Source organism: Musca vetustissima, unplaced genomic scaffold (genome assembly GCF_032173495.1).
Source record: "Musca vetustissima isolate MV318-11 ecotype Yass unplaced genomic scaffold, APGP_CSIRO_Mvet_v1 utg71526, whole genome shotgun sequence".
Classification (NCBI taxonomy): domain Eukaryota; kingdom Metazoa; phylum Arthropoda; class Insecta; order Diptera; family Muscidae; genus Musca; species Musca vetustissima.
In genome coordinates this window covers 149,672-166,280 of record NW_026875661.1, presented here as the reverse complement: position 1 = coordinate 166,280, position 16,609 = coordinate 149,672, and the positions used below count along the sequence as shown (strand labels likewise).

The window sequence follows — 16,609 nt, the reverse complement described above, 5'->3', positions numbered from 1 at the left end:
ATGCGGCTACCTTGCATATCTACCTTGTTCCTAACCATCTGAAAGATTATATTTTTGAATGCTGTTATGTTGAATTGTAATTACAAATGAATTTGAAATTTTATAAATTGTATTTTTCACGGCTATGCCATATATACAAATTGAGTTATTGTTTTGACAGAATATTAACATACATCTTGTTATTGCACCATTATTGATCCCTTTTGTAGAGAAAAATTTGTATTTGGATATGCTTATAGCTTAATTGATGTATCGCCTTGGCGTTTATGGCAATCTTTATGTTGTACGTAACTTCTCCGACCACGAAATGCTATGTTCTCTCTTTATCTGAAAACATGTATATCCATCCTTGTCTTTTTTTGAAATCACGCCAACGTTCGCAGTGCTGCCAACATTTAAAATACAAACTTCATTGGTAGATGTACAATATTTTCTCTTGTTAATCCTAATGAAAATACAGAGTTTTGGTGTTAAAGTGTTAACAATTATCAAATTCCTTCTTCATAATAACTTGTGAACCACTTATGCGGACACTGAAAGTTCGTTGCAGTTTATAAATACTTCTTGAGTAATATATTCCGACGACAAAGAGTTTGTCTGTGAATAATTAAATAATGTAAAAATGAAAGTGGACGTTCAAACCATTTAATAGTTGGTTGTAAATACAAGTAAACAAATTTCGGAGTGTATACGGGATGTCAAATTCAATTGTTTATAGCGTTTTGTCCATTGTACGAATGAAGCCAATTGAGCCTTAAAGCATTTCATTAAAAAAGAAGACCACGTACGTTTGAATAGTTATTATAAGGCAAGAAAATAATACAAAAATATGAGTGGCCGTGGTAATCGTAAAAGGGGAAGACCGCCAAAGACCCCGAATGAAAGAGCAGCTGGTAGCAAATTTAACTATCAACTTCTTAAGAAGCCTAAATATCTAAGCAAGAACAGCGATTCACAAAGCACGCCGTCGGCATCGAGGGCTTCCTCCCCACAAGAGAGCGATGGGAGTCGCAACAACAGGAAAAATGTAAACAGGAGTCGGGGTCGTGGACGTAAATCTAACGCAAATAATTCATACTCCAATAGAAAAAGTAAGTTTGGTGCTTTACCTCTAATATATAAACTTACATAAATGTGTACTTGGTCAAATTTATTTCACTGCGAGGAAGTCTATTAATGTATTTCTACATTTTAGGTTACGAATCTGAATACCACTATGGATCTGATTTTGGAGACTCGACGGACAAAAGCGACGACGAAGATATTCTTATGTCCCACTCCGAAGATGAAACCATAGATGGAGGAAACGAAAGCGAATCTGAGTTCTCAATATGCAGTTTTAACCAAACCGGTTTGGGAAGACCGCCACGACCTCCTAGCCCTGATCCAGTATGGTTACAAGATCGGGAATTTGAATCATTGGAGTTACCAGAATCGTCCCATGATTTGCTTATAGAAGGTGTTATGGTAATGAGAGCTCTTGGAGTATACGAAGTTCTTAGGAGATTTCGTCATTTGGTACGGCTTTCCCCATTTCGCTTCGAAGATTTTTGTGCCGCTCTCGTATGTGATGAACAGAGTGCCCTGCTAACAGATATTCACATAATGCTTCTCAAAGCAATTTTGAGAGAAGAAGATGTGCAAGGAACCCATTTTAGTCCATTGGACCAGAAAGATAGTGTAAACATTAGCTTATACTTGATTGATCCCATTACATGGCCCGAGGTTTTAAGAAGTTATGTTGAAAGCGATGAACTCTTTGATCGAGAAATATTTAACATATTATCAAATGGGGAATATCCCTATACTGGCATTGAAGATCGCGTTCGAGTTTTGCAGTTTTTAACAGATCAGTTTCTTACGACGAATGCAATCCGTGACGTAATGTTGCAAGAGGGACCCATTCATTATGATGATCACTGTCGTGTATGTCATCGCCTCGGCGATTTATTATGTTGCGAGACGTGTCCTGCCGTCTACCATTTAGAGTGTGTTGAGCCACCAATGTTGGACGTACCGACCGAAGACTGGCAATGTGGCATTTGCAAAGCACATAAGGTGAGTGGTGTTGTGGATTGTATACTGTCCCAGGAGAAGCAAGGAGTTTTGATTCGTCATGACGTGCTAGGGTTAGATCGGCATGGTCGGAAATTTTGGTTTATAGCTCGAAGAATATTTGTAGAAGATCAAACTGGCGAGCATGTGTGGTATTACAGTACCACTTCCAAGTTTGAAACACTTTTAAAACTACTGGATGGTGAGGATTTGGAAACAAGACTTTATTCACAATTAACAGAAATAAAAGACGAAATAATGAGGCAACTAAAGATAACTGAAACGCTCACAAATGAATACAAAAATCATAAAAAATCATATCTAGAAATTGAAAACGAACAACAAAGTAAGGACGGTGACAATCCGGAAAAAACTGATGGTTGTGATGAAGCTGCTAATGAAACATCAAAAACTGGCATGGAAAGCAAAGTAATAACTAGACAAAAGTCATCTCAAATATCGAGCGGTATACAATATTTTAAACTTGGAATGGAGAATTCCTTTAAAACATATGTCAACCAGTACACTTCCAACCCCATTGCTTTGAATAAACCGCAAAGGAATGAGGAAAGAGACAAAAGAAGGCATTTATCACACAAATTTTCACTTACAACTGCATCCGAATTTAAATGGATGGGAGTTACAATGGGAACTGTGGATAACATTATTTCAACACTGCGCCAAACACTACTAACATTTGAGCAGAATATCGTATCTTCATTTCTAAATCCAAACTGGGGATCCATAAAGAAATTATGGAGTTCCGCCGTTATGTCATGTAAGACGGCGTCTGATTTTGCACTTGTATTACTATTGTTTCAAGCCTCCATTAAAAATGTAGTTTTTGCCAATGTGTGGCATGAACAGTTAGGCCATACAACATTAAGGCGTATAACAGCTGCGGAACGTGAAGATCGCAAAAAAATTGAAAAACGAGAAAAGAGGGAAAGGGACGACGAAGAAGAACGTTATCGTATGGCTTTTAATTATATAAAATACACCCTTGGTTTAAAACACCAAGTGTGGAAACAGAAGGGCGAAGAATACCGAGTTCATGGCCAATGGGGATGGATGTGGCTTTCGTCTAGTCGACGTTGTGGTCGAATGCGCCGCTTGAGAATACGTGATCAAGCCATGTTACCGTACAAAATGAAAGTTCACTACTCAAACGGGCAGGAAGTGAATGAAATTGTGACGGTTGATCCGCGCACGTACAAATTTATTTTACAATGCGAAAATAATTCCAAACAAGGACATGACTACTACTATATGGATAATTATAAAAACGTAAAGGTTCATTCGATTGACCACGCAGAAATTGGTACAATAGATGTGTCCAAATCACTTTCAACGCCTGGTAGGCTTTTGTATCCAAAGGTTGCTAAAAAGTCGTACTTAGATGATTTGTTGTCACGACGTCTTCAGCTGAAGGAGGCTGAGGAACTATTATCTCTAAAACCTGAGGACACGGTGGCTGGCGATTCAAAAACACCGATTTCAAACAACGGTGCATCATCATCGATAAGAGTTTCCACATCAAAGCCATCATTTCTCGAGAAACGATTACTTCGGCTGGTAGAGTCACAGAAAAGCGGAATTTCTCAAAACAATGCGTCAGTCAATATAGATGTTGTCAATTCCTTAGCCAAAAAAATTCAAAGTGTACGTCTGCAGTTCAGTCAGTTAAACCGATTTGCAAAGCAATACCGATGCTATACCAAGGAATGTAACACAAATTCTAATGCTGTTTCTCAGATAACACAAAATACTTGTTATTCCCCACTTTGTCTGCAAAAGGCAAGAGCAAAAAAAGAACTTTTGTTACTGCTTCGTAAAGCACATGCAGCAGGAAAAGGTTCTAAGGAAACAGTCGCAGCCATTCTTGGTGCTGTTAAGAAACCATCTATTCTTGAACAAAAATTGACAGAAGGCAAAAAAGATATATCGTCTTCGCCAGATGAGTACGACGATCAGAAATGGCCGGAAGATACACCAATGGATTTGATAAGTGATTGGGAGCAGGCTCGCAGTACAGCAATTCCCTTTGATGACAAAGTTTTGCAAGAATGTTTCATTAATAGTACTGCCGAAGACAACGAACAGTCAAAGATGACTGACAAAATAAAAACGGAAATTGATAATGCAGATAACAGCTCCACTGTGTTTAGTAGTGATGAGAAAATTGATTTCATAGATAATATGGATGTTTGTAGTAATGTGGAGATAGAAAGTTCGGAAACTACAAATGACGGATCATCGTCAGCAGTTGTAAATATTGGATCTGTGGATGAAATCAATGATTGTCAGCAAGGAAAAAAGAGTAAAAAGGCAACCAAAGCTAGAACAAAAGCATACATTGGAACTAAGGACGTTCTTGATCAGACTCTGGTTATGGACGTTTCGCAAAAGAAACAAAATCGGAGGTTTCCCATTCTCCCCCGCATTCAAAAACGGGAAGACGTAAAGTTTGAAAAAGAATTTTATCCCAATGGAAAAGAACGCATTTATGGAACAGTCTCTACAAGAGGTAAGGTGTATTTGCACCAGGATATTTCAAAACTGGCACAATCTGCGAACCAAGGAGATGGCAAAGAGGATGCATCAACAAAACAGACCAATAGTTCATCATATTCCAAATTTCCCCTCATATCAAGTTTTTTAACACATAAGCACAAAAAAAGTTTATTGACACTACCGCGCTTCGAACTTCTGCGCATAGCACGCGTTGGAGGAAAAATTCCCGCAAGTGGTTTTCATCATTTGGCAAAAAATAATCAACTTGTTTGGCCATATCCTTGCTCTAGGCCACTCTTTAAAACTTGTTGGTCATTCAGAACGTCAAACGTTTCCACACTTTCAGCCATAGCGCTGCAACTAAGAATATTATGGTCTTGTTTGCGATGGGATGATATGATCGCAAAACCCCCTTCTGCAGATGGCAAACATCAAATGAATACTGAAACAGAAATAGTTACATTGGAACTCTTGAAGTTAAAGAATTTCGGTAGATATGGTGAACGAACACAGTATTTAAGACGAAAGGTTGTTATACCACTGGAAATGCCGAAAACAATTAGAGGTAAACTAATTTCAATTTTTAAAAATTGTTTTTATCTATTTTCGTTTTCATAATTTTAGAGGTGACCTCTATAAGGTCCGGCTTACGCAAAAGAAAGCGCGCTGAATCGCCCCAACCAACAGAGCCGCAAGTTTCAGAAGAGTGGGTGGAGGAAGACAAGTTGGAGTTATGGGAGATTAAATTCATTGGAGAAAAAATGGAGAAAGCCAAACTTATGGCGACGACACGATCTATATCACAACAAAGGCAAAATGATTCGTCCTCTGGTAATGGATCTGTTAATAGCAATTGTGGTCTTAACAAGAGTCTAGCGGTAAATAAGAACACAGGAGAGGAAACAAAGGACAAAAATGAACAACAGGCAAAAGTACAAAGAATAGCTATTAATCAGCCGAAGAAATTGCCACATGAGCTGGCAAGGTCCTCTGTTTCACAAGGTAAGAGTAAATTGTAATTTTGACTATTTATGAACAGCTTTAATGTAGATTACGTGTATTTCAGCTAAGGGTCAAATAATTGGAAGCCGGCGGGTTATTGTTAAGAACCCAGATGGTACAACGAGAATAATACAGCAAGCCGTTTCATCTCCAGCATCTAGAACGAATAACACTACTAGTACTAGCGCAGTAGTGGTTCCGGCATCTACACAATCGGCTACCTCTACCTCAAATTCCATACATACTTCATCTCAGAGGAATCAAACACCAAACAACACTCCTGGTGCTTCTTCATCGCAACCAAGCCCTCAACAACATAAAGTGCAGATTATTCGAGGACCTGATGGAAAAGTTAGTGTCAGAGGACTTAGTCCCGGTCAACAATTAATTCAAATGCCTGATGGTAAACTACATGTTCTTACCACAACCAATTCTTCGGCGGGTACAAATTCAAGCCAGAGTAAGTCTTCGTTATAACGTATAAAATATATTTCATTTAATTCGATATTTTTATTTGTATAACTACTCAGCTATATTAAACAAGAAGTTACCCGTGAAAACATCAGCAATAGCACAATCAAGTAATTCACCATTGGTAAAACAAGTAACCGTGAAACAAATTTCAAAAAGTAACTCAGTTGCCGGCGTTCATACGGTACAGAAGGTGAGCTAGTTATTCCAACCATTTTTGGTATAGTTAAATATATTTTACTTTTTTCAGGTAATTTCCAATCCCATCAGAACTACGCCAAACAAGCTTACAAATGCAACAATAAATCAACACAATTCAACTTCACCCGTCGTTCATAAAGTAGTTTCTAATGTAGTACAATCTAATGGGGCAAATACAAGTAAAATTGTAGGAAGTAGTAATCAAGGAATGCAACAACTGATTGTCCAGCCAGGTCAGAAGTTATTGTTGGGTCAGAATGCACAGGGTCAAAAAGTTATAATTCAACCAACGCAACAACAATCTACAGCCGCATCCTTATCGAATATACCACAGACGATACCATCACAAGGTCCAAATAATCATCAACAGGGTATTGTTAGTCCAAATACTATTGGTGGTGGAAGTCAAATTAATCTCGAAACACATGCGCCACAAAAGGTCATCCAACAAATAGTAAATACAAGCAATGTTCAACAACAAATTGTTGTAGGCGGTCAGCGAATAATACTGAGCCCAGGACAAACAATTGTAACGCAAAGGTCAGTACCGGTTCAAAATCCAAGTGTGCAAGTTATACAATCACCAATACAAAAGAATCCAACACAAACTTCTGGAAATGTTGTGCAAAATTTGTCGACTGGTACAGCTAAAATTGTTAAGCAATTGATTGTTCATCACACCACATCAAACACAGTTGAAAATCAAAATAACCACAACTCTCCAAAAACGCCTCAAGCTGCAGTCAACACAAATACAGCTAACAGTACAACCACGTCAAGTATAACGAACAACCAGCAGCAAATTATTGTACAAAATTCCACATTAGCTCAACAATTAGCCCAAGGCAAACTCCAGGTTGCTACAATCAATGGCCAACAAGTAATAATAAAGCCATTAGGGAACAATCAAGCCCAAATAGTTGCACATATAAAAACACAAAGTGATGGAAATTCCCATATTGTAACAAGTTCTCCGCCGGAAAATCAAATTTCTCCAGCGAAAACGATGTCGTCTCCATCAACGCAACAAATTCAACAAGTAAATAATCTTATACATTTATTTTAATAAAATATAAATACAATTTTTTTTATTTATATATTTAGGAGACTCAACCTTCGCCGCAAATTGTTTCACCACAGCAAGTTCAGCCCCCTACACATTCAATGTCCATAGAAGAGAGCCTATTACAAGGCCAACCTCCTGGCACTGTTATTAAATGTGTGACGGCTCAAGTAATTCAAACCGATCAAGGGCCAAGAATAGTATTGCAGGGCCTTGTTGGAAATGATTTTACCCAACAACAATTGGCATTAGTACAACAACAAGTAAAACAACAATTATTAAAAGGTAAAATTTGTGGCCGTGCAACAGCGGTGCTTCATATGCAACTACAATTTACTACGTTGAAATATGTTGTAATATTTTTATTTAAATTAAAAAAATCGTTAACTTGTTCTGGCGAAGCGAATATCAAGGTATCGATTTTATCAAAGCAAATAATACAGTAAAATACCAAACATTTTTAAAAACAAGTTGATGTATTTTTTTTTTTAATTTTATTAAAAATATATACAACATATTTCAACGTAGTAAATTTTAGTTCCATATGATAAGACCACTATATATATATATATACGAATTAAAAAAGTTGTAGTGGTATACCACGGAAAGTAAACTCTAAAATATTTACATATCATTCCGGTCACTCTATAGTCGAATTATGCGATGTTACCAGTGATACAAATGGGAAAATACCATTGTTTCTAATTTTTTTACTCAATTGCTCTTATTGATATATTTTATGAACTTACATGTTCATTTTTAATATATTTTACAGCTCAAGAATCTAGTGGTAAGCAAGGTGTTCTTGGACCTACAAAAATATATCTAGCTGTTCAACCTTCTAATACAAGTGGTCAACCGCCACCACTAACGCCAGTTCATCAAACACAACAGCAAGTGAGTAGTTGCTAGATATATAAACAGACGTAATGTTAATCGTATGTGTGCGAATTATAATAAAACAAGTCTGCAAATGTATTTATTAGTTATTTTTAAATGTTTATATATATATATATATATTGATGTAAATCATATTGATTCGATTTACATCATATGCCTGCTACATATCGTATCGTAAGAAACGCAAAATGGCGATTTATCTGAGTTCGAAATAACTGAAACCTCCTGCCATAACCATTAATTCTTTTAAATATGGCGAATACGAAAGTTATGACATACATTCTATATTATAAATTTTGCGTTTCAATTCACGATATACTACTATTAATGATATTCAGTATTGACATTCATATTTATAAGGTGCAGAAAAGTCGCCAAAACAATTTATTTTCTAAGATTATATTTTAGATTTTTAAAGTTGTCTCCGTTTTTTTAATGTACATATATTTTATTGTTAATATTATTTTATTGCTATTTAAGAATCCAATACGTTTAAGCAAAAAATTCCAATGCTTTTATTTTATTTTATATGTTTCTGTCAATGCATTATCAATTTGAGGCTTATGACAATTTTTGTTTAGAGTACCATATATATATATACAGAACTGCATACGTAGTGGTTCTCGATATCAGCTATGAGTAAAACATATTTATTTTTTATAATTTTCGACATATAGACAATGTTTGTTTTTATTAATATTAGCATTACTTACCTTTTTGTACGATTACATGTACATTTTGTGTCCTATTTTTAGTTGATTGATTTATTTTTGATCCTATTTAAATGTCTTTAATTTAAGGAATTTCGAGAAAATATGTAATGTAAAGCGCTTTTTGCAAATAAACTTATTGATTGACTTAACAATACCTAAATTGGTTTTATTCCGAGACCGCATGTTATTCTGTTTTTTTTTTTTATTTAGTTGCGAAAACATCGGGATCATTAAATACTGAACTTATTTCAATTTTTATTTATATTTTAATTATTTGGTACATTGCAATGATTTAAGTTCTATTCAAACTATATTAAATGATATTAGAAAGTATATTTTTAGTTTAACAGTTTAAATTTGACATAAACTATGAAAATACAAATAACTAGAATACCTTTCCGCATTAGTTGGATGATTATTTGCAATTGGCCTTTGTGTTCACAAAAAGCGCTCGCTAAATGTAAAGTTTGAAAGACTCAAATATGGAAATGCAATAGACACAAAATAATATTTGTAACTTAGTACATCTATGTATGTAATCTTAACAAAATTTGTAAATAAAATGTGGCCATTCAAGAAATCTTTAAAGCATTTTTGAAGAGATTAACTATCATAATTGGATCGCATTTCGTGTACGAATCATAAAAAATATTTTGGCAACACAAAGGCTTGTTAATTTTTAATCATCTCATCTAAACGCAAGAAGGCTGAAACAAACAACGATGCACATTAAATTAGTACACAGCGTCAACTAAAATATCTATATATTTAAATTAATTGTTAATCTCTTCGAAATTTTTTAAAGGTTTCCTGGAATAAGTACTACAACTGATCCCATTTTAAAATATTAATAAGGTATGTCTGTACAATGACATAAACACGTGGAAAGATTATAAAACATAGACATTTTTTGTCATGAGTAATAAATTAGATGGATGTCTGTGAGTTTTATAATCTATGCCAAAAATTGACAATATCTAGTTTACATTTCAAATATAACCGCAATGAAGTGTAAACCGGCTCGTAGTAAATATACACTTGTTTTAATTTTCGTAGACGACCTACGTAACCAAAACAAAAGCACCAATCGAGAAATGTAACAATGCTGCACAACATATAGTTTCGAGTAGCAACAATGTCAACTACAAAATCCATTCAATTCAAGAAGATATAAAAACTGGAACAAATTCGTCAGTACCAACCATAGAAACAAACGATATTAAGCTTGTGACATCGCAATATATTAATTTCTCTTCTGGAGATCTTCTGAATCCAAGTATGTACTACTTTCATTAGTTTGTTAAAACCTAATTCATAATTTTAACCTTTATCGTTCTAAGGTCTTAGTTTAACGTCAGATGCTGATAACATTAATGTGGACCACAAAAACCTAAATTCACACGTATCTAATATTCCTCAAAGCTGTGACTCCAGTAACCGAAAATTAAACAAAAACAATGACTATGTAGTGCTCCAACAGACATCTCCCATAAAAAAAGTTAAAATAGAAAACAATGTTTCACCTGATTTAATTGCCAAGTTGGAGGGCGAAAATAATTGTAACTTAACAAACGACCTAAACAAAGCAAATTTATCGGTGAGTTTTTTTATTTATAGTCCTGTTCAAATTAATATATTTTATCAATAGTATTATGAAAATGTGATTTTTACATTTTTTTATTTGATATGTAGACGTAAATGGCATACATTTCCGACGTACATAGCAAAACTTTTTTTTTAAATAACTGTATATGATGAAATTGTAAAGGGCCCCATACACTATAAATCATGCCGTCATGCCGATGAACCCCTTTTTGTATATGTGAGATTGACTAGTGTATGTCAAACTCTTCAATCACTATTCCAAAAAATCGATTTTTGTTCCAAAAATTGCATTTTGAGTCGTAAATTCAGTTGTTTTTTTATTCCGACACAATTTTATTATTTTTGTACACAAACTTATTTACTGACAACTTTCAAAATGAATATTATTCACCAGATTGATAGGGGTTCATTTTCAAAATCAAAACTATTTTGATTTTCTTCATGCATTGTGTGTGTCACACATACATAAATAAACTTTCAAAAAATAACACATACTATGATAAATGCTGTAAGGCATGATGTATAGTGTATGGGGCCCTTTAAGGGCCACATTACATTTACTGCATTTATTACATAAAGAAACAGGTGTTCAAAAAAAAAAAAAAAAAACCATCCGTAATTTGTTTACAATGAAATTCTAATTTTAATTTTTCCATTTTAAAAAATTGCGGGGTGTAACATAGGTTACACTCGTTTACTGATACGCACTCACTCTTGTAGAGAGAGTAACAATTCCCTGAAGGAAATGTGGGGTGTTGTATAGCTTTCGTCTACTATTGTGGCGACATGTCTCCATATTTTCAACAACTTGTCTACATATCTTATTTTTCTTTTATTAGAAATAATTTGTGCGGCAGCAGACAGAAATGTTGATAAAAACGCGAGTTTAAAGTGAATTACTGTAATTGGTAAAGAAAAAATTTGAGCAAATGTAATTATAAAAGATTTACTAGTGACATATGCGACCCTGTGTCTATATCTACAAACTATTGACTTACTACTAACCGTATCCACATATGTGACGCTGTGTCTATGTCTACAAACTACTGACTTACTACTGACCATGTCACTAGTTCATTCTCAATGACAAGCAAATGTTAAATGTCAATAGTAAAATGCACTTGAGTATATTCGGTCAATAGTATTGGTGACAATGTCAATAGTAAGTCAGTAGTGATTTACTGTAGACATTTCCTACAGGGTATAATACTTAAATATACTCACCCAAGCCAGAAAACCAGACAAAAGGGCTTGTTCAGTTACAATAATGCAGATGTTTAGTCTCAAGAAGGGTTAAACAAATGAGCGTAAGAATCCGTTTGAATTGAGCTGACCGCTAGAGTGTTTAGTTCTCATATAGCGGTCTCGAGCAATTTTCGGTATTTTGGGGATATTATAGCCGCGTTTTTCAACCGAAAAAGCTCTAATTTGACAAGTATAGGGAGCCTTTATGTTTAGATTGTTTATTTTAGACTCCTATTGTAATTTCGTTGTAATTGTATGAAGTGAGTCTCAAAATAAATTTAAATAATTGTATATTCACTGAAAGAGTTCAAAATCAACCCATTTCGGTCCTTTTTAGTGGACAATACTGTTTCGAGAAAAACGCGTTTAGTTGTTGAGAAACACAATTTTCTTCGCTTCATGCGGACACCATAAATCGGCTATACCTCTAAGAGGAGTTGTGATTTTCATTTGAAATTTTATTATTTTACTGTTTCCTCCTACTTAGGAAGAACTCCAGGCCAGAAGAACTCTAGAACTCTTATACGTTATACTGTAACCTATTCCAAGTGATATTTGATCAATCCATGTAATAACACAGCTCATTTACAACTTAAAAATCTTGAATGGTAGATTAAAAACACTAGTTGGCCTGGTTTTATTTTTTTTCGTTTGGGGTAGATTTGCAACATCGTAAATTTTCGATGACTAAATTTTACACGGCTGATGGCTGTGTTGACCATTGGTCAATATGGACCAAAAACAAATTTGTATATAGCGTATATTTCACCCCGGAAAAGTTGCCAGTGTATGACAAAGGTTATTTTAAATTGTGATAAGATAATGTAAATAAAAAAAAAACATTTTAAATTTCTACAAAAATTTAATTGGGAGTTATTTTTTGGTTAGGATTGCTTTGTGAGCATAATATTAAAAAAAAATTATATTTATCGATTACGTGATCAAACCTGTGTATAGTAACTAAAATATTTATATGTTTTTAATTTCAGGATGCATTGCAGCGCCACAAGGATACTCTTAAAAGTAACATTTTAAAGAAACGTTCATTACTTGAACGCAACTTGCAAAGCGAAATAAAAGACGAGATGTCGAAGAAGATTATAACAAACAAATTTGACGATAACGATTTCGTTAATAGCACTTCTTTCATAGACAACAAAAAGTAAGTACATTGTTCTTATACAGTCGAGTACACTTATAACGAACACCGGTTATAAGAACTTCGTTTATGACGAACATATTTTATTACAAATCTTTACTCTTATAGCAAACCAGGGATATAGCGAACTATTTATTCGTTCCCTTCACTCAGTTTTCATTTATTTTAAGAATAATTTCAAAATTAAATTCTAATCTTGAATGGTCGTTTCTTGTAAGAGTTGCTAGATCATATATTCATTTCCTATATATTTGAAACATTTTCATTTACTTCCTAAGACATACAGACGTAATCTTTGTGCATAATGGATAATACTTAACAACGACAATCCTCTAAAAAGTTAATATTTACGTTGACACTGGGAACCTTTACCAAAAATGTCAGCTGCAAGTCTGATTCATCAAAGAAAAAGAGAATCAGCTTAAGTATTGTCAAAAATGACACAAAAACAACCAATTTCTGTGAATAGATTTTTTTTGCTTAAATTTTTTTTGTCTTACCTTGGATATAACGATATTTTTCTATAACGTACTATTTTACTTGCTATAATCGTACTTTACTGTATAACATTTTTGTATACCCTCAGTTTTATGACGTTACGATATATGTTTCCAATGAAAAGGTTTAAATTGAAATAAGTTTCTATTTTTTATACGCAAACCAAAAAAATATATATATTTGGGGACTTAAATAATTTTAATTTAATTTATTTTAGTGGATTTTTCTATACTGATAGAAACACCGATAGACATTTTCTATATAGTTTATATTATACTTTAAATATAATTATAGACCACCCAAACAAAACTCACCGAAATCTTTTGCAAATAATGTTAGCAGCCACAACTCTTACAATAAAGCAAAAAAACTGGGCAAAAAAAAGGAAAAACTGTATTGTATTTGCCGCACACCATATGATGATACAAAGTAAGTAATATATAAAAAAAATAGTTTCAACGAATAAAATACTTAATTAATGTTCTAGATTCTATGTGGGTTGTGATATATGTAGCAATTGGTTTCATGGTGACTGTGTCAACATTACTGAAGAGGATTCGAAGAAACTGTCGGAATTTATTTGCGATGACTGCAAAAAAGCCAGGGATACACAAGAACTTTATTGCTTGTGTAGGCAACCATACGACGAGTCTCAGTTTTACATTTGTTGTGATAAATGCCAGGACTGGTTCCATGGGCGTTGCGTTGGTATAGTTCAAAGTGAAGCAGAATTCATTGATGAATATGTCTGTCCAGCATGCCAAAAGAACAATTCCGTTAATATGGCAAATATGAAAAATTTAACTGAACACGAAACTATTGAACTGAGTAAACTTATTAAACATATTCAGGTGAGAATTTAACTTAATATCAGAATACCTCCGAAAAATTAATGGCAACCTCTGACAATTTTATTTTGATTTAAACACCTTTTCAATTGTAAATAAAAGAAACACAGTAATTAAAGTATTTTAATAACATCGACAGATGCATTAAAATGTTAATTTGAATTATATGTTTACCCCCGTATACCATCTGTATGAAGTCTGTATGTGAAAACTGATACTTCTCTGAATGAAAGTAGAAATTTACAAATATAAAAAGGTGATCGCATTATAGGCGCGCTTAGACTGTCCTCTAAATCGAAGCACAAATTATATCGATTTCGCAGAAGATTTCGAGCAAATCGAGATATTGAGTGAATTTAATTTTGTATGGTAAATCGAGGTAAATTTAACTCGATTAAGCAATTAAGATGAGAAAATGCACATTATCACGATAAAAGCTATAGTCTAAACGCGCCTTAATAAAACCTCATCTGCAATAAATATATTTGGATTAGTCCTCAATTCCTTAGGAGTGTTTTTAATTTTTTTTTTTATTTCAAAACCCTTCGATATACTGTACTAATAACCGTTATCATGAAAAAATCGCATGCAATAATTTTCTGTCTCCAAACTAAATTTCTTAGAGTAGTAGTATATCCAAGGTTTTTGAAATAATATTATTAAGATTACTCCAAACCAATTGGTTGCTGTTTAAAATATGTTTATTGCGGGTGATGTTTTAATAGGGCGCGTTTAGACTATATCTGTATATTTATTTTCGATAGTAGAAAATTCAATAAATTCTATTTGTTGTGCATTAACCACATTTAACTGTACAAGTTAAATTATGTTAATATTTAATTATATGTGGTCTTTAAAGCTACTAAAAATCAGAAAATGTCATTTCAATTCAATGATGTTCATTTTCTTAACAAATAATTATTCTGAAAAAATTTAATCATTAAAATGTACTTCATATTTTACTGTAACTTTATTTTAGGCTCATAAAAGTGCTTGGCCATTTATGGAACCTGTTGATCCAAAGGAGGCACCTGACTACTATAAAGTTATAAAGGAACCTATGGGTTTGTAACTTGAAAAAATCTATAAGCAAATAGTTTTTTATTTCGAACTCTTATTGCAGATTTAAAGCAAATTGAAGAAAAACTAAACAAGGGCGCTTACAGCAAACTGTCAGAGTTTATTGGGGATATGACAAAAATATTCGATAACTGCCGTTATTACAATCCTAAAGAATCATCATTTTACAAGTGCGCAGAGACATTGGAGTCGTACTTCGTCCAAAAAATTAAAAATTTTCGCGATATCGTAGTTAGCCATCAGTCCTAAATAAATATTTATGTATATTGTTTTTTTTCTCCAGGAAGTTATTAATTCAAAATAACAGCTGTAGAGTATCTTAATAAGACACAGTTAATGAAATATTATATATCCAGTTGCCAATAGTAGCAACGTATGTTTGATTACACTTTAGAAGTATATATTTATAATTTAAATTAAGATCAATTTTGTACAGACACATTAAGTTGAAGGTAACCATCACTTGTATGGTTTTGTAAATATGCATTTCTTATTAACAATAAATTATCTCTTAAGATTAAACATAATTTATTATATATATATATATATATATATTAATGATGAAAAGTTCAAAGTCATTGGCTTGTATGTAGAATAAAAATTGTAAGTATATTGCAATGTTTTTTTGTACATTGATGTAGAATGTGTAGGGTATTTGCTATATTAATGTATAGAGATGGGCAGTGGGTAATTACCCAAAGGGTAAATACCCGGTAAATTGGGTATTTACCCGGTAAATTGGGTATTTACCCGGTAAATACCCATTTGTGGGTACTTGACATAGGCGACCAAAATTTTGCATACATGTTTTTAATGTCAAAGCAAATATAGAAATCCGAAATGCAGTCCCTGGGTCCATGTTTTGATATAGCCCCCATATAAACATGTCTCCCGATTTAAGGTATTTTTGCCTATTAGATACATTTACAACCAAATTGGCTGTAATTTGGCACAGAGTGTTCTTTTTGGGTTACAAATGTCCATGCAAAAATTTATGTAGGTACCCCTATTTTGAGTATTTACCAAAAAATTGGGTATAAACTCATTAACTGCGGAACTACTTGACATAGGCGGCCAAAATTTTGCATACATGTTTCTAATGTCAAAGCAAATATAAAAATCCGACATGGGGTCCCTGGGTCCAAATTTTGATATAGCCCCCATATAAAGGTATCTCCCGATTTAAGGTATTTTTTGCCTATTATACACATTTTAAGGCTAAATTGGCTGTAATTTGGCACAGAGTGTTCTTTTT

At 33.5% G+C, this 16,609-nt stretch overlaps 1 protein-coding gene across 1 annotated transcript; it reads left to right on the top strand.

Annotated features, from left to right (window-relative positions):
- Positions 1 to 824: 824 nt before the first annotated feature.
- LOC133338187 (nucleosome-remodeling factor subunit NURF301) lies at positions 825 to 15,625 on the top strand. The gene is made up of 16 exons (XM_061546368.1): positions 825 to 1,091; positions 1,196 to 5,134; positions 5,194 to 5,571; positions 5,636 to 5,763; positions 5,827 to 6,031; positions 6,102 to 6,235; positions 6,293 to 7,282; positions 7,348 to 7,591; positions 8,082 to 8,207; positions 10,001 to 10,195; positions 10,260 to 10,516; positions 12,759 to 12,931; positions 13,721 to 13,855; positions 13,914 to 14,277; positions 15,254 to 15,338; positions 15,398 to 15,625. Exons 1-16 carry the CDS (start codon positions 830 to 832, stop codon positions 15,601 to 15,603), a joined length of 7,821 nt encoding a protein of 2,606 aa, XP_061402352.1. The 5' UTR covers positions 825 to 829; the 3' UTR covers positions 15,604 to 15,625.
- Positions 15,626 to 16,609: the final 984 nt, after the last annotated feature.

What these genes read in the sequence shown, in the direction of transcription:
- LOC133338187 (XM_061546368.1), top strand. Translation starts at nt 830, where the DNA reads ATGAGTGGCCGTGGTAATCGTAAAAGGGGAAGACCGCCAAAGACCCCG. An exon ending in TTCATACTCCAATAGAAAAA is followed by an intron (nt 1,092 to 1,195) that starts GTAAGTTTGGTG and finishes TCTACATTTTAG; the next exon opens with GTTACGAATCTGAATACCAC. An exon ending in AACTTATTAAACATATTCAG is followed by an intron (nt 14,278 to 15,253) that starts GTGAGAATTTAA and finishes ACTTTATTTTAG; the next exon opens with GCTCATAAAAGTGCTTGGCC.